The 12,500-nt window shown below is 50.8% G+C and overlaps 4 protein-coding genes across 5 annotated transcripts in view; 3 read left to right on the forward strand and 1 right to left on the reverse strand.

Annotated features, from left to right (window-relative positions):
• Positions 1-815, forward strand: part of LOC125948214 (GTP-binding protein Rheb homolog) — a 3,023-nt gene extending 2,208 nt beyond the window's left edge. The window contains exon 6 of one of the 2 annotated variants that reach the window (XR_007468560.1): positions 598-815. The gene's annotated coding sequence lies outside the window, so the exon portion shown is untranslated. The other variant, XM_049674051.1, reaches the window with a different exon arrangement.
• A 528-nt stretch (positions 816-1,343) lies between these two features.
• LOC125948149 (DNA helicase MCM9-like) lies at positions 1,344-4,781 on the reverse strand. The gene is made up of 2 exons (XM_049673936.1): positions 4,603-4,781; positions 1,344-4,543 (listed from the first exon to the last, which is right to left on the reverse strand). The coding sequence occupies exons 1-2, from the start codon at positions 4,692-4,694 to the stop codon at positions 1,426-1,428; spliced, it is 3,210 nt and encodes a 1,069-aa protein (XP_049529893.1). The 5' UTR covers positions 4,695-4,781; the 3' UTR covers positions 1,344-1,425.
• A 103-nt stretch (positions 4,782-4,884) lies between these two features.
• LOC125948169 (DET1 homolog) lies at positions 4,885-7,360 on the forward strand. The gene has a single exon (XM_049673981.1). It carries the CDS (start codon positions 5,592-5,594, stop codon positions 7,311-7,313), a length of 1,722 nt encoding a protein of 573 aa, XP_049529938.1. The 5' UTR covers positions 4,885-5,591; the 3' UTR covers positions 7,314-7,360.
• A 1,388-nt stretch (positions 7,361-8,748) lies between these two features.
• The window catches only part of LOC125948142 (fatty acid synthase), an 8,355-nt gene continuing 4,603 nt past the window's right edge, over positions 8,749-12,500 (forward strand). Inside the window, exons 1-3 of the mRNA XM_049673919.1 lie at positions 8,749-9,364; positions 9,656-11,862; positions 11,942-12,500. The exon at positions 11,942-12,500 is cut by the window's right edge and continues 2,025 nt beyond it. Coding sequence (XP_049529876.1) covers positions 9,098-9,364; positions 9,656-11,862; positions 11,942-12,500 — 3,033 coding nt within the window. The 5' untranslated portion in view covers positions 8,749-9,097. The remainder of the gene's footprint in view (positions 9,365-9,655; positions 11,863-11,941) is intronic.

Below are 12,500 nucleotides of genomic sequence, written 5' to 3' on the forward strand. Positions count from 1 at the left end.
AAAAAACCGATCGTTTCAAAACGAATCTTGTTCACAAAAATCCAACAGCAATAGGGTGTCTCGGCAAAGGTAATAGTAAATAGCGTAGCATCGTTTTTCAAATTGTTCATGGAGAGCGAGGGAAGGAGAGGTATAGCAAAAGCAGAAAACGGAACGTTCCGAAACCATTTCGTGTTTCAGAAGGTTCCTCCCAGTGGTATCAAAGCGTCACAAAAAGAAGGCGCAGTCCCAGCGACTTATGGCAGTACAGTGAAGCGAGAATGTAGGCACAAAATATATAAATGGAGTGGACGATTAAAAAACGCGTGAAGTAATCGTAAGACGAGTGAATTTGACTTGAGAGAATGAGAGAGAGAGAGAGAGAGAAGCATGTCAATGCAACAGGAATAGGTATGCGGGTCTAACACACTACGGATGGTAAGATGAAGTACAGTTTTCGAAACGAAACAAATCCGATGTATCGACTGAAGCGATGGTCCTAGGGAGATATTTATCACAACGTTTAGATACCTTTTTTGTTTCGTTCGACAGGATTGTTTGATTACGTTCTTTACATCATAGTTTTAAGGGAGATATCAGTTTTGTTTTTTATTTCAGTTACAGGAGATGGCCTAAATGCTTCCTGGATATTTTTTTTATTATTACTGGCTATGCAATGGTGAAACCAGCGCTAGCGGCCCATTTGTAATGAAAACCAAATTTACTTCAACCATGCGTCTCACCAGCTCCACTGTGACTTCAGTGATCGTTCCCGTGTACTGCAAAGAGAATCGAACGCAACTGCAAAATACAAAGTGATGAAGATCATACAAAGAGGGATTGCATAGAGCATTGTGACACAATATTCGTTCTTTAGTTTACGGCCGCCTAGAAGAAAAGTAACACACTGGCATAAATCTAGAATGGCAATGGATGGTCAGGCTTAAGAATTTCCTCCAATAATAATTTCGTGTTCATTTCAATCTATCCGAGATATATATAGAATACAGTGTACAGATTATGATCGATAATAACAGCAGCAAGAGTTACTTTCGACAGTTTGTAAGATAATAATAGTTTCTACCGATTACCTCCTGGTTATAACCTAGTTCACAAGCAATACTTGGTCAAATATTTACTAAACAGATATGTTTCCGCCAACATTTCACACATTCATTCTCCTTAAACAGCTTCAGTTCTGCATGGAGACAGAGAAGAGAGTGAAGCTGACGATCGCTGAAAAAGTGGATATCTTGACAAAATTGAGTTGTATTGAAGGAAAGGGCAGCTTGCCTTTGAACTGTTCAAATAGCAAACAAGAATACACACGAAAGCGCGCCATAAGCACACAAGGGAAATCCGGCTTTATAATCCTTTTATTGAATAACGTTGAACATGTTGTAAAGCGAGATATCACAGATTATTTTAATATGCTCACCCCACACGTTACAGCTCAATATCGGACAGATTAAGTTCGATATCACCATCGTCACCGTGGTTAGCCAGATCGGAAAGAAGTCCGCTGTACTGTGATTGTTGTCCACTTTGTTTCTGGTCGGGCCTGCCACCACTCGTATGATCCCGCATCGAATCGTACGCGCTATCGTCTTTTGGGGCGCCCGGTTTTAGTTTCACGCGGAACTCAAACTGCTGCAATCGCTGGCGGGTTTGTGTGCGGATTCCGGGTCCAGATGCCGTCCCTTCGTCTTCCTCATTCAACAGTGGACAACTGCCGGATGGTTCAATTTCAAAATTCAAAAGATCGTCTTGCTCATCGTTGATTGCAGTGCTCGAGCTAGAGGTTACCATTGTAACCATTTGTGTGTTTTTAAGTTGTCTCTGGCTTGGACGTTTGATTTGATAGGCTGATTGTCCGTGTGTTTCTGATACGAGATTGGTTAAAACAGTATCATCCAGTGGGGGTAATCGTTCGCCGCCTTCTGGCTGCCCACTGGGTATCCGGTCTTGCTTGTCCTTGTGTGGTCTACTAGTAACCGAAGAAGAGGATACCTTCATTAACCCATTCGTCAAAAAGTCATCCTCAAAATCATCATCATCCCCGAACACTTTACTCGAGTCCAGGAGTGCACTAAACGATTTGTTCTTGTTTTGGCTAATCTGGCCGGTCAATCCGTCGATCTGTGTTCGCACATTTTGCGGTGGAACATCCAACTCCTCGGACTTCGATTTTTCCGATTGTAATTCCTTATCCGTTGCGGCAAAGTTTTTACGTAAAGTGTCTAGTAAACCCCCAAGTTCTTGATGATCCAGTGGGGTTTTCAATGATGGATCTTCCTCAACCAACTGGTGCTTTCGTTTTCTAGACCCTGCGCCGACCAATGCGGGCTCCGCTTCATCGAATTCTGGTGCTTTTTTTAGCTTCTTCAAATTAGCTCTGGGTTGAATGGCATATTTTGTGTAGCTTCTTGCTTGGGTTTGCTGGTTATCGGTCGCTGTGGCCTTCGGGATGCCAGCAGTGATTTGTGTGCTGGACATTGAGGGAGACGTAAAACCACTTAATGGCTGCTGTTGCTGTGATAAGGTGCTCTTCACTGCAAACATCCCGTGGTGCTGCTGTTCCTCTTCCTTTTTCTTCACCGCCTGCTTAGCTTTCTGTTTAGCAATCATTTCTCTCTGATAACGGCGCAGCACGTTTGGATCGATCGGTCGAACAGTTGCACTGTCCAGCACAGCGCGTTCGTCTAGCTGCAAAAGGCTTAGCAACTGATCGATGAGACCCTGTTCCGGGCCAAGCGGAAGCTTCGCTTTGATAGGATCGTACGGTCTGATGCCGATCTTGCCAAAGCCCCAGCTCGCCTCCATTAGCTCGATAATGGTTATAGCATCGATCGGTGTAACCTCTGTGCGGAACAACAGCCGAGCGTGCGCCTGCGCCAGCCGGAACAGACTGTCCAGCAATCGGACGGTGGTACGAGTCTGATCGCGGAAGGGATCGGCACGACACGCTTTATAGTACGCACCGAGAATCATGTTTGCTTCCGGCGAAACACGTGGATGAATGTCCTTGATAGCGGCAAAATGAAGCTGCAGCTTCTCCAGATCCCAATGGGCTAGCTGATCGATGCGATCGTACGAATCCACACCGAATCGTTCCCGTTCTTCGTCAAGCAACGCCATACTGAGCAAGTGGCTTGCGATATCCGCATCCCAGTCCGGGGCACGAATATCGCGCAGGATCAGTACAATATCAAAGCGTGATAATAGTGGACCACCGATACCGATGTTGGCTGCCGATGTACCCTCCCCGTCGGACATGGTGTACAGGTTCTTTGGGTTGGTGGCCGCCAACACCACGCACCGTGTGCTCAGTTTGCACACCATGCCGGCCTTGGCCACGCTAATAGTTTGCTGCTCCATGGCTTCATGTATCGAGGCCTTGTCAGTTTCGCGCATTAAATTGAACTCATCGATGCAGCATATCCCCCCATCGGCCAGTACTAGCGCACCGGCTTCTAGTTGCCATTCGCCCTCATCTTTCACCGCGGCTGCCGTCAGTCCAGCTGATGAGCATCCCATTCCGGTCGTATAAACTGCTCGGCTAGCAATCTCCGAAGCGAACTTGAGAAGCTGTGACTTTGCCAAACCAGGATCACCAACCAGCAGAAGATGGGAGTGGCCACGTACGGTGGTTGTTCCCGTTTGCTGGTCTGCGTCGACCGGTCGCTCAGTACAGGAGGCGAGCGCAAGGGCAACCGCTAACTTTACCGGATACATGCCACGTATGTTGGGTGCGATCGATTGAACAAGCAAATCTCTGGCCGCAAGCTCACCGATATCCCTCAACACCTCCTGCCACTCGGCCTGCAAGCACAGCAAGTGCTCCGGCAAATCCTTCGCCCAGCTTGCTTTACTTTCCTCTCGCGCCAAACTATTGGCACGCATCGCGATGCTTACTTCCGTTCGTTTTCCCAGCACTGGCGGTTTCCATCTGTGCTCAATGCGACCGCAAACGGTGACACAATCGCCCGGCTGGCAGCTATCGACCAGATCATCCTCGAGCGTTACCACCAACGATGCTGGCACGTTCCTTTCGCTCATGATCTCCTGGATTCGAATCTCTTGATAGTCCCGGCAGTACTCGGGTTGCGGTTGGGCCGACACCGGTTGCAAATGTCCCCGGCAGCCGGAATCCTTTGCTGCCGGGCACGCCCCCGGTGGGTCGAACACGTACGATCGACCGTACTCAGCTTCCAGCAGCATCTTACATTTGCACCGCGTGCACGTGTACTCGCGCTTGTACACTAGAAACCGGGACGAAGTCATGCGGATCACGCTTCCCTTCACTTGCAGAAACTGCCCGACTTGATCGTTGCTCGGGTAGGCTTGCTTACGCTGCAACTGTTCAGCCGGGGAAATCGGCATATTCACGAACCGTGTGTGACAATTTTGCTTGATCTGGAACCCCGGTTCCAGAAACAGATTGCCCTCGATCAGGCCTTTCTGGGCGAGCAGCAAACATTCGTTCCATCGCAGTACCTCGGCGTCGGTGTCCTGCAGGATGCGTTCGTACAACAGGGGCTGTTTCCGCTGCAGGTGACTAAGGCTTGGGAGAGAATTACAGATTATTCTTCTAGTGGTCTATCGTGTGCAGCGGTCGCTTACTTTACGTGAATCGAAACATGAAGCAGATCGTCGGGATTGTTGAGCAGATCGGTAATCTCTTCATCGTGGTACTGCTTAAGATAGAGCTCCATCGCCAATACGAATTGTAAAGAAAGGAAAGGAACACACTAACTAAATGCTGCGCTCAACATAATTCACAAAATTTCACAAAATTAACGGAAAAATTAACAAAGCACGGAATTCTTTCCGCGCGCCCTTTTGTTGCGTTTTTATATCAGGGGCTACAACCCTGTGGCTTTGTTTTGGCTTTGAGGTTAGAGACTCAAGTTCGCTGTAAAAAAGGGAAATTTGTAAGATTCTTGAACTTTTCCGTGAGTTTTGTGATAAAGATATAGGCAATAAGAGCAAATTAGCATCATTTGCAAATCCCACCGTCGTTCCCGTTGGAAAAGTAGGCCGGGAAAGTGGAAGAAACTTGGGGAACTGCAGCGCGAAAGACCCCTAAAAAGACGGGGCTGAAACCAGGAAAAAAGACTCTACATCGCCACCGGAACCGGAGCAGGACCAACCCCAGAGAGTACAGAAATCTGCCGCAGAGATCCGGGTGCCTCGAAAGGAAATCCCCAGAAACCGCCTGGAGCTCATGGCAAGGTCCTGCGAATAAGATTACGGATAGCTGATATCAAAGGGGAACGAACAGATTGCACCAAATCGGTCCATCTCATAGCCGGAAAATTCGTGCCGAGAAATAGTAGTCAAACTAGAGTAGCTTGCGAAGGCCCAGGAGGCTGGATTCGAAAGCTGTACTGGGGTACATCCATCTCTCGCAGAAGAAAAAGATGATCGCTAGCTCAAATAATCAGCAGAAGAGAGCTCCTTTTGTGAATTTCCGGACTGTGCCTCGATAATCTTAGTTCAAGATTCCGTATAAAATGCGACAGTGTGTTGTAAGTTGACGGGTATAGATTCCGAGCTGGAATCCCTTTCGCCGATGTGTCTTATTGTAGTGACTGTTACCGTGAGAAACCATGGAACCGAAGAAAACTATTGACGGAGTACCGGATGCCGTCTGCACGGAACGAATCCGTTTCCGGAAGCTACGCTCACAAAACATTATCCACCGGTTACGGGAGCGCGAGTCCGGTGTGAGGCACCGCACACCGATGCACGTCGTACGGGAGCTGTACCAGAACGTGTATCCCAATCTAACGGTAGTAAATGTCGAGCGGCCACCCTGCTATCTACGAAAGTTTAGCCCGGATGGCAAGTACTTGATCGCGTTCTCGTCCGATCAAGCCGCACTGGAAATCTACGCGTATCAGGGCTGTTCCGCGGCCGGCGATCTACTGCAGGACTGGGATGACACCGAGCTTATTGCGGACTATGGGCCGGGCGTTAATTACGACATACGGAGTCAAATTTTCGATCGACTGTTTAAGCTAAAGCATGTGGTAAACTTAGAAAACCACGAGAAACACCTGAACCGCGAGTGCAGCCTTTTCACGAACGATGGACGGTACGTGATCGTTGGGGCCGCCTCGTTTATACCGGAAGAAAACCGACCCCATTTCTACGAACTATACACCAACAATGAGGTCATTAAACCGACCGCTAGTGTCCCGCTGGAAGATTACACGCTCTACATCATCGATCTACACTTTGGCCGCATATCGGACTCACGGGATTTCCGCGTCGATAAGATCATTCTGTCACACAATCAGGGCGTCTATCTGTACAATAACACGCTCGCGATACTGTCGATTCAGCACCAGACGCTGTACGTGTTCTCGATCGCTGAGGGTACCTTCATCAAGGAGCGCACGATAGGAAGGTTCTGCAGCGTGGAAGATGACTTCCTTTACACGAACGCGGTCGCCCAAGAGCGGATGGGTGCTCCAGTGCCAAGGGCTTTCCGCGAACCGGCTATCAACAGTCTGAAGCACCGTATTCTGGTGTTTCTGTACCAGCGGGCGAAGGCACGAGTGGACAGTGGGAATGACCCGCTGGCGCTGCGAAAATTCTATCGCCGGTTCGACGATGTGCGCGATCTGCGCATGTGGAAGATGCAGCTACTGGATGATGACCATCTGTTCATCAAGTACGCACACGAGGACGTCGTTACGCTGAAGGCCCACGAACCGAATAGCCAGCATTCGATGTTCGTCATCTATCACATCTGGCAGAAGCAGGTCATTGCCGTGTACACGAACCAGTCGACGCAGCTGCTGGAACTATACGAGCAGTTCTGTGATAGCTTCCGCAACGCAAATCACATCCACCGGACACCGTTCACCTGCTCACCGAGTAACAACATCTACAGCAACCTGTTGCACCAGCGCTTCAAGCAAACAATGATCGGCGCACGCGGCGGTGGCGTGCTCGAGGCGACGAAGCGTATCCTGGCGCAGTTACCGATCAGCGCACAGAGCTACAGCAGCTCACCCTACCTCGATCTCGGCCTGTTCAGCTACGATGACAAGTGGGTATCGGCGATGGAGAGACCGAAGGCGTGTGCCGAATTTCCGATTCGATTCTTTGGCCGGGAATCGGGGCTGCTCAAGTTTCGCATCTATGCCGGTATGCACGGCCAGCAGCTGAACAACTCCTGCACTCGCCGTCTGGTGGCGTTCATCTTCCATCCCACCGAACCGTTCGCGATCAGCGTGCAGCGTATTAACACGGATTACATTGCAAACTTCCACCTGCGGCATGCGCCTAGTTCAGGGGAAGAAACGCTACACAGCCGATAGCCGGCACTCCGGATACTTGCCAGCGTTTTCGAAGCAATAAAACATTTTAAAAGCAATTAATTTCGGTATAAAATGTGGTATGCAATCCTGACGAGTTGGTTCGATGGTACATGTTGTTGTTGAAAGAAATGCCGTTTTGCCGCAGTAGCCACTGGATGAAAAAGGTCGCCCTGGAGTTCTCGACCTTTGCTACGCAACATCTGCAACAGGGCTTGTTTTGTTTAGCGGTTCGGTTGTCTGCTCCAATCCATCGATTGTCGTCAATGACCGGCTTGGAGCGTGTGGACACTCAATTTAGCTACTAGAGCGTGCGCCCGTTTCCTTAAGAAAAGTTCATTCGCATATAGATTAGCACCGCACGACACCTGCATGGGGCCGTTGGTTCAGGTTGTGGCCCGAACAAAGCCCGGAATAGACGGGCCGTGCCCATGTCCATGTTACTCGCTTATGGTAAGTGGCCTAACCTTTTGTATGACCTGCAGCACAAACAAAGCAAAGAATCGATATATTTTGGGTGTTTGTTGAAGCACTTTTACCGGTTTATGGTAAACATGATAATAAAGTTCTAGCTAGAAAAATACGTAGATCGTTCAAACACATTCCTACGTACTACTTTCACCACCACCGCTAGACATTAGCAGACATAAGCAGAAAATCATCAGTACCCGTTGCTGGCAAAGGCCAAGCCGGTCAGTGTCAAGGGTTCTGGGCAACGATAACACACGCTTGCATCCAGTACGCGTAATCACGTGTTTAATGTAAATCTGGCCGATGGCATGTATCGGTTCCCTTGGAGCTTGATTACCAACCCCCCCCCCCCCCTGTCCCCTCATCCCATCCATACTTGAATAGCGATTACGAACACGTCTGCTGCTCCAATATTATACACGCGTTCCACATTCCGTGGTGATAGTAACTGCACGATCGTGCAACCAGCTACAGTTGGCTAAAGTTTCCAAAAAAGTGGACCACCTTACGACCAGGGGGAGGAGCCGGTGGATACCTTCTCTCCTATATACTAGTAACAGGATAACCCACCACAAGAACAATATTCCTTGCTAGCTGGAGAAACCAATACATCAAATCCCGCGAACTGATAGCAGAAACGGCAAACGATCCGGAACCGGTGGAACATGGGAAGTGCCTCCCACGGTCCCCTTCTGCCCCTCGACGGTCAAGTTGGTTAATGAAAGTAGCGGTATTAATCAGATGCAGAATTGCAAATGGATTCAATCGCACGCCTAGCAAAAGAGATTCTTCAGGCACGGCCACGGACTGGTTGGCCAGGGTGTCGATAATTGCCGACGACAATCGGGCACAGTTGGGTTAACCTATCGTTGCCCAAAAACCGCATGCTCTTAACCCGTGGGTCCGTGGTTTTACGGAGTATAAAACTAGTCGCAGGCGCTGGCACGGCCGTTCACTCACAGTTTTGTGGCCCGCCCGTCTGGATGGTTGTTTGGTCCGGTGTTCGATCCCGCTGTGTTCTGTTGCTGATTTTGGTGTTTTACGTTGTTCGAGCCTTGTAGCGGCTGTAGTACTGCGCTGTTCCTACGATCGCTTGCAACCGATCTCTTGCAATTCGCCGCCGGTGCTGCCGCAGTGTGAGGCGATCCTCTGTGAGCCCTGTGTGATCCGCGTGGCTGCGTCGCTGTGCTGAAAGTGAACCAAAATCTTCTAGCCACTTAGAACGACGGCCACAGAAGGGCAGAGGAAACGTGCCATTGTGAACACTAAGCGTGCGTGCGTTACATTGCGTGTGTGCCGTGCCGGGGTTTGGCAAGATGGAATCCAAAGACACCGAGGCGCTAGCGTTCCGCGCTAAGCCACCGTGCCCAGGCGATGAGATCGTCATTTCCGGCATTGCCGGGCGCTTCCCGAACTCGAACAGCGTCAAGGAGTTTGGCTACAATCTGTACAACAAGATCGACATGGTGGACGATCTGGAGACGCGCTGGCGCCACAGCAATGTGGAGATCCCGCGCCGTATGGGCAAGGTGAACAATCTCGAGAAGTTCGATGCGACCTTCTTTGGGGTGCATTTCAAGCAGGTAAGCCAGTGTCATCGACCAGCATGTGACTAGTCTGAAATAGTCGCCATGATAAAAAAAATCACTGCAAATTTCGTTGGCCACGTGGCAAGTCCGGACTTAATGTGGAATTGGCACAATGATAACGAGTTCTATTAACAATACTACAAGCTCTTAAAATGTGTTTGTCTTCGATTGTGCGCTCCACCGCTACTTTCATTAGTCGGACTTTACTTACTACTTTTAGTCCGTCATCTAATGCTAGATCCTAAATGAAGACTGAAAGTTTTCTTTCTCTTCCCCCGGCTGTAGGCCCACACGATGGATCCCCAGTGTCGTATACTGGTGGAGCATGCCTACGAGGCGGCCATCGATGCAGGTGTTAATCCGAAATCGCTCCGAGGCTCCCGTACTGGTGTGTTCGTCGGTGCATGCTTTGCCGAATCGGAGAAGACATGGTTCTACGAGAAAATCTCATCCGGTGGCTTTGGCATTACCGGTTGCTCTCGCGCAATGATGGCCAACCGTATCTCGTACACGATGGGGTTAAACGGTCCCTCCTTCCTGCTCGATACGGCATGCAGTAGCTCGATGTACGCGCTGGATTGTGCGTTCAACGCGATCCGCAATGGCGAATGCGATGCGGCCATTGTCGGTGGTTCCAATCTGTTGCTTCATCCCTACGTAACGCTCCAGTTCGCTCGTCTCGGTGTGCTGGCGGCCGACGGATACTGTCGGCCGTTCGACAAGGATGCATCGGGCTACACTCGCTCCGAGGCGATTTCCGTGATGTACCTGCAGAAGGCTAAGGACGCGAAGCGTATCTACGCCAAGGTCGTGTACTCCAAGACGAACTGTGACGGGTTTAAGGAGGAAGGTATCACGTACCCATCGGGTGTGATGCAGCGGAAGCTCCTGAGCGAGTTCTACAACGAAATCCAGATCGACCCGTCCACGGTGGACTACGTTGAGGCGCACAGTACCGGTACCGTCGTCGGTGATCCCGAGGAGTGTGCCGGTTTGGATAAAATCTTCTGTACCGGCCGCAAAAAGCCATTGCCGGTCGGATCGGTAAAATCGAACATTGGTCACTCGGAATCAAGCTCCGGCATCTGCTCGGTAGCGAAGTGTATCGTCGCCCTTGAATCGCGCCTGATTCCACCGAACATTAATTTCCGTGAGCTGCGCCGTGACATTCCGTCGCTCGTCGAGGGACGGCTGAAGGTCGTCTCGGATACGATACCCCTTGACGGACCGCTGATTGCGGTCAATTCATTCGGATTTGGCGGTGCCAATGCCCATGCACTTCTGTACGGTAACACGAAGGAAAAGGTTAACCATGGTCTGCCGAACGACAATCTGCCCCGTTTGATCACCTGGTCCGGTCGAACGGAGGAAGCCATCGATGCGGTGCTAACGGACATGAGCAATCGCCATCTGGATGCGGAGTACGTCGCGCTGCTGCATAGTGTGCAGAGCGAGTCTATCCCCGGTAACGTTTTCCGTGGCTATGGATTGTACGCAAAGGATGGAACCGAGAATGCGATCTGTCTGGGACGTGAAGCGCAGCACTACACCGGTCTGAAGCGCCCCCTCGTCTGGGTGTTCAGTGGAATGGGCTCTCAGTGGAGCGAAATGGGTGCCTCGCTTATGGAGATCCCAATCTTCCGGAAGGCGATCGAACACTGCCACCAGGTGCTAGAGAAGCGTGGTCTAAATTTGCTCGAGATTCTTACCTCGCCCAACTGCAAGTATGACAACATTCTACACTCGTTCGTCGGTATCGCAGCGGTACAGATCGGTATCGTGGACGTACTTCGTTCACTCGATCTCGAGCCAGACTTTGTGATCGGTCATTCGGTCGGTGAGCTGGGTTGTGCGTACGCCGATCGGTGCTTCACCGCCGAACAGATGATCCTGTCGGCGTACTCACGCGGTATGGCCAGTCTGGAAACGAAAACCGTCCACGGCTCTATGGCAGCCGTTGGATTGGGTTTCCGTAAGATCCGCACAATGCTACCGCCCGGTATTGAGGTAGCGTGTCACAATGGTCCCGACTCGTGCACCATCTCCGGACCGAAGCCAAACGTCGAGGCATTCGTGGCGCAGCTCACCGAGAAGGGTATCTTCGCGAAGGAGGTCCCTTGCTCCAACATTCCCTACCACAGCAAATACATTGCAGAGATGGGACCGAGGTTGCTGGCACGGCTCAACGAGGTGATCCCGGAACCGAAGAAACGGTCGGCCAAATGGCTCAGCTCGTCCGTACCAAAAATCCGCTGGGATCAACCGGAAAGCCAGTTCTCGTCGGCACACTATCACACCAACAATCTGCTCAGTGCCGTACTGTTCGAGGAAACGTCGGCCCTGCTGCCCAACAATGCGCTCACGATCGAGATCGCCCCGCACGGATTGCTGCAGGCCATCCTCAAGAAGTCAATGCCGAATGCCATCCACATCGGGCTGACCAAGCGTGGCAACAAGGACAACGTTCAGTACATGTTTAACGCACTTGGCAAGTAAGTAACCGAACCGAGACATTCCTTCCCGAGTATGTGGTTCCTCCTTTCATGCCTGTCGCTTGTGCTTCTTCCACAGACTGTACATCAACGGGTTGGATATTCCTGTGGCACGGCTTTATCCGGCGGTTGAGTTCCCGGTGTCACGCGGTACTCCGATGATCTCGCATCTGATCCGTTGGGATCATTCGGAGGATTGGTTTGTGACCAAGTTCGAGATGCAAAAGTCAACCAAGAGTGGCGAACGGCGTGTGAAGATCAAGCTGAACGATGAAGATTACAGCTACATCTCCGGTCACGTGATCGATGGGCGTGTGCTCTTCCCGGCCACGGCTTACCTCCACCTGGCCTGGGAAACGCTAGCCATGGTCAAGGGACCGATGTACTTCGATCTTGAGGTCGAGTTCGAGGATGTCAAGTTCTTGCGCGCCACCTCGATCACTAAGGATCAGGAGATTGAGTTCACGGTGATGCTGCAGCCGGGCACGGGTCGGTTTGAGATTACCGAAGGTACGGCCGCCGTCGTGACGGGCTACATTCGGCACGTCGAGAACATCACGCTGTCCGAGATTCCCGATCCACCGGTGAACGATCTACCGGTGCTGGCCACGCGCGACTTTTACAAAGAGCTGCGCCTT

The sequence above is a fragment of the Anopheles darlingi genome, chromosome 2 (genome assembly GCF_943734745.1).
Source record: "Anopheles darlingi chromosome 2, idAnoDarlMG_H_01, whole genome shotgun sequence".
Taxonomy (NCBI): Eukaryota; Metazoa; Arthropoda; class Insecta; order Diptera; family Culicidae; genus Anopheles; species Anopheles darlingi.

Excerpts from the sequence above, each read along its gene's own strand:
- LOC125948169 (XM_049673981.1), top strand. The coding sequence starts at position 5,592 with ATGGAACCGAAGAAAACTATTGACGGAGTACCGGATGCCGTCTGCACG.
- LOC125948149 (XM_049673936.1), bottom strand. The coding sequence starts at position 4,694 with ATGGAGCTCTATCTTAAGCAGTACCACGATGAAGAGATTACCGATCTG. Across the intron at positions 4,544-4,602 it reads CATGTTTCGATTCACGTAAA|CCTTAGTCACCTGCAGCGGA; the intron begins GTAAGCGACCGC and ends TTCTCTCCCAAG.